We start from the raw sequence: 3,373 nt of genomic DNA on the forward strand, positions 1-3,373 counted from the left end.
TTTTCCGAGTTTACGAGTTTTTTTTAATTTTTTTTTTTTTTTTTTTTTTTTTTTCTTTTTGCAACGAGAGTCGCGACACATCGCGCTCGTCAAGCAGGGTTACGTCTGAGAATCGATTCGTACCGGACGAAACTCTATCGTGCGTACGTTGCACGTTGGTTTCCCTCCCCTTCCGAGAGAACGCGCTCTACGTCTCGACGTTTCGATACCGTTGGTGTTCGACCGAACGCGAGGACGAGACACGAAAAATGTTCATTTCAGCGACGAGTCGACTGCGACGCGTAACTTTGCCCCCCGTGTTCGGTGGGGGCCATTCCCGGCCGCCGTTGTACGTGCGTACGTACCACCAGCTGACGGGGCGACAGACGACGTATCGATTCTAAATCGATAAACCAATGGCGTCTCCTCGAGAGAAGTCGAGAACGCGACCCGCACTTATCTCTGTACGGAGTAGTCGACTACGATGAGGGATGCAGTCTGACGTTGCAACACAAAAAAGTGAACACGCATTAGATGTAAATTAAAAGTGAAACAAAACAAAAACGAAAAGAAAAGAAAAAAGAATAAAGTATATCGTACCGCGCGATCTAGCAAAAAAAGACGATGAACAAAGTAATAGGACGCAAGTAAGCAAACAAACAAACAAGAAGAAAAAAAAAAAGCGATTTCATTCACTCGAAATTATTATTAGGTATTAGACGCGTTTTACCGAGGAATAAATTTCATCTATCTTTTATTAGACGAAGCGAGCAAAGAGCTAGACACACAAGATGCGAGAAAAAAATCGATCGTGAAAGGTGGAGGAAGGAAGCGCGAGTTTGGGGCGAGAGAAAATGAGAGAGTGTGTAATTGCGCGTGAGTTTTTAAGGAAAAAATCGAGGAGCGCGTGCCGAAAGCGGATGTGCGTGCGTGTGAGCGAAGTCCCGTACATGAGAGAGAGAGAGAGAGAGAGAGAGAAAGAGTGTGTGTGTGAAAGCGAGTGGTTGGTAACGTACGAGAACAAGTGCGAGATAGATTTCAAAAAGAAGAAGAGAAAAAAAGGAAACAATAATTATACAGAGATTTACGTTTACCGCGCCTTTATTACGATACTTGAACTTTTCGCCTCGCTACTTTAGTTAGAGAGAGAGAGAGAGAGAAAAAAAAGGGAAATCTTAAGACGCGCGTTATAATAAATTACCAGCCTAGCTAAATCCAAACAAGTGAAGAGAAATCCAAAATAATTGCGCGAAGGATAAATTTATTACTATTAAAAATTAGTACTACTGTTATCGATCTATTAATCAAACCAATTACCACTACTATTACTACTACTACTACTACCACTACTACTACTATCACTATTACTACTACTACTACTACTGCTACTACTATTACTACTACTACTACTACTACTACTACTACTACTACTACTACTACTGCTACTACTACTACTACTACTACTACTACAACTACTACTATTACTATTCCTACTACTACTACTACCACTACTACTACTACTACTGTTACCATTAATACTGCTACTGCAACTGCTACTATTACGACTACTGCTACTACCGCTATCGCAAGTACTGTCACTACTGCAACTTCAACTGTCACGAGTAATCTACTACCTAAACGACGACTATTTGCTACTATTACTACTACTACTATCCCTATCACTACTGTTACTACTATTACTATTACTATTACCACCACTACAGCTATCACTATTAACTACTACTACCACTACTATTACTATTGCTATCACTACTAACTACTATCTACTACTACTACTACTACTACTACTACTACTACTACTACTACTACTACTACTACTACTACTACTACTACTACTATTACTAATACTACTATTACTACTACTACCACTACTACTATTACTATTACTGAGCTATTCTACTGCTGCCGCTGCTGCTACTACTATTAATACTACTACAACTATAACTACTACTATTACTACCACTATTACTACTATTGTAAATCGTTACCAACTATCGACAGTAGTGTGGTCATTATTTTCGTTGTTATAATTATCTATCGTTTATTATTATTATTACTAGTACAACTATTGCTACAACTGCTGATACTACTACTACTACTACCGCTACGATTACATACCAGTACTATACGCTATTACTATTACTATTACGACTAATGCTAGTACTAAAATACAACTACAACACTACTAACTACTGTTACTACCGACATGAAGAGGAAAATGAACACGGCGGGAAGATATTTAGATTGAGAAACTAACTCTGTTAGACGGTCGTAGCTGTTAGAGGTATACCAAAATAGAGCGTAGGTAGGTAGCTAGGTAGCTGATATCGGTATCGCTACAAGTGGAATTATCGAGTAATCGTTATGAAATTCTGATTCCTTTTCTAGAACGATACATGCGAAACGCGGGGGTGGTTTCTGTATGTTCAACTGGAACGGTGGTGATACGGCAACACACATACACACATACACACACACACACATACGCACATACTACATTAAACACTGGCTCGAGAAATTCCGTTCGGTTCCCATCGGCAGACCTTCGTCGCCCCGTTAAAAAAAAAAAAAAAAACGAAGAAAGAAAAAAAGAAACCTGCTGTTGACTCAACGAAGGCAACAGCTTTCACCCTCGATCGGGGTTTCGTCGTCGGAGATCGCGGGCCAAGAGAAAAAAAAAAAAAAGAAAAAAAAAGAAAAAAAAAAAGAAAAAATACCTTTCTACGATCGTTTGTACGTTTTCTTAAGAGTTTTCAGCGCTTTTTAACCAACGCTCTTTCTCCATTTTTCGCTTGAACGCGCTCGAGAGTGCGTAGAGCTCCAGGCGAGAGAAAAGAAGAAGAAGAAGAAGAAGAAGAAGAAGGAACAAAAGAAAGACTACGGCCGAGCAAAACGAGTCGATGCTCTCTCGGGATAACGAAAAAACCACTTTGGCACGTGGCAGAAACTGATCGATCTCCGACAGCCAAGCGATCTCACCTGCCATCAGCGATCCAACAAACAAACAAACAAACAAACAAACGAACGAACGAACAAACGAATTCGATTTTTTTCGAACTTCCATTGCATTCCGTCGCGTCTAGTAAACCGCAGAAATAAATATTCCGAAACAGCCGAGATACCGATCGAACCAATCAACCGGCGCGCGTTTAAACGAAGGCAGGAACAGGAAAGGCAAGGGGAGAATGGGAAGAGAAGCAAATCAAATCCGTGTTAATTAAGACCCCACGATATTATACACCGCGTTTCCATTTTAGTAGTGCACAAGATGCGACGCGTGACAACGCAACGTAGCGATTCAGCGACAACGACAGAGAATCGCTGTTCTTTTTTTTCGTACGGCGTGGGGGGGGGGGGGGAGGCGAACCGACGT

The 3,373-nt window shown here is 40.8% G+C and overlaps 1 protein-coding gene across 1 annotated transcript; it reads right to left on the reverse strand.

Annotated features, from left to right (window-relative positions):
- Positions 1-1,349: 1,349 nt before the first annotated feature.
- On the reverse strand, positions 1,350-1,685 carry LOC122532775 (the record flags this gene model as incomplete). The annotated part of the gene is given in 1 exon segment (XM_043661845.1): positions 1,350-1,685. A coding segment is annotated over 1 exon segment (336 nt), but the record flags the coding sequence as incomplete, so codon positions are not given.
- Positions 1,686-3,373: the final 1,688 nt, after the last annotated feature.

The sequence above is a fragment of the Frieseomelitta varia genome, unplaced genomic scaffold (assembly GCF_011392965.1).
Source record: "Frieseomelitta varia isolate USP_RPSP 00005682 unplaced genomic scaffold, Fvar_1.2 scaffold_470, whole genome shotgun sequence".
NCBI classification, from domain to species: Eukaryota; Metazoa; Arthropoda; class Insecta; order Hymenoptera; family Apidae; genus Frieseomelitta; species Frieseomelitta varia.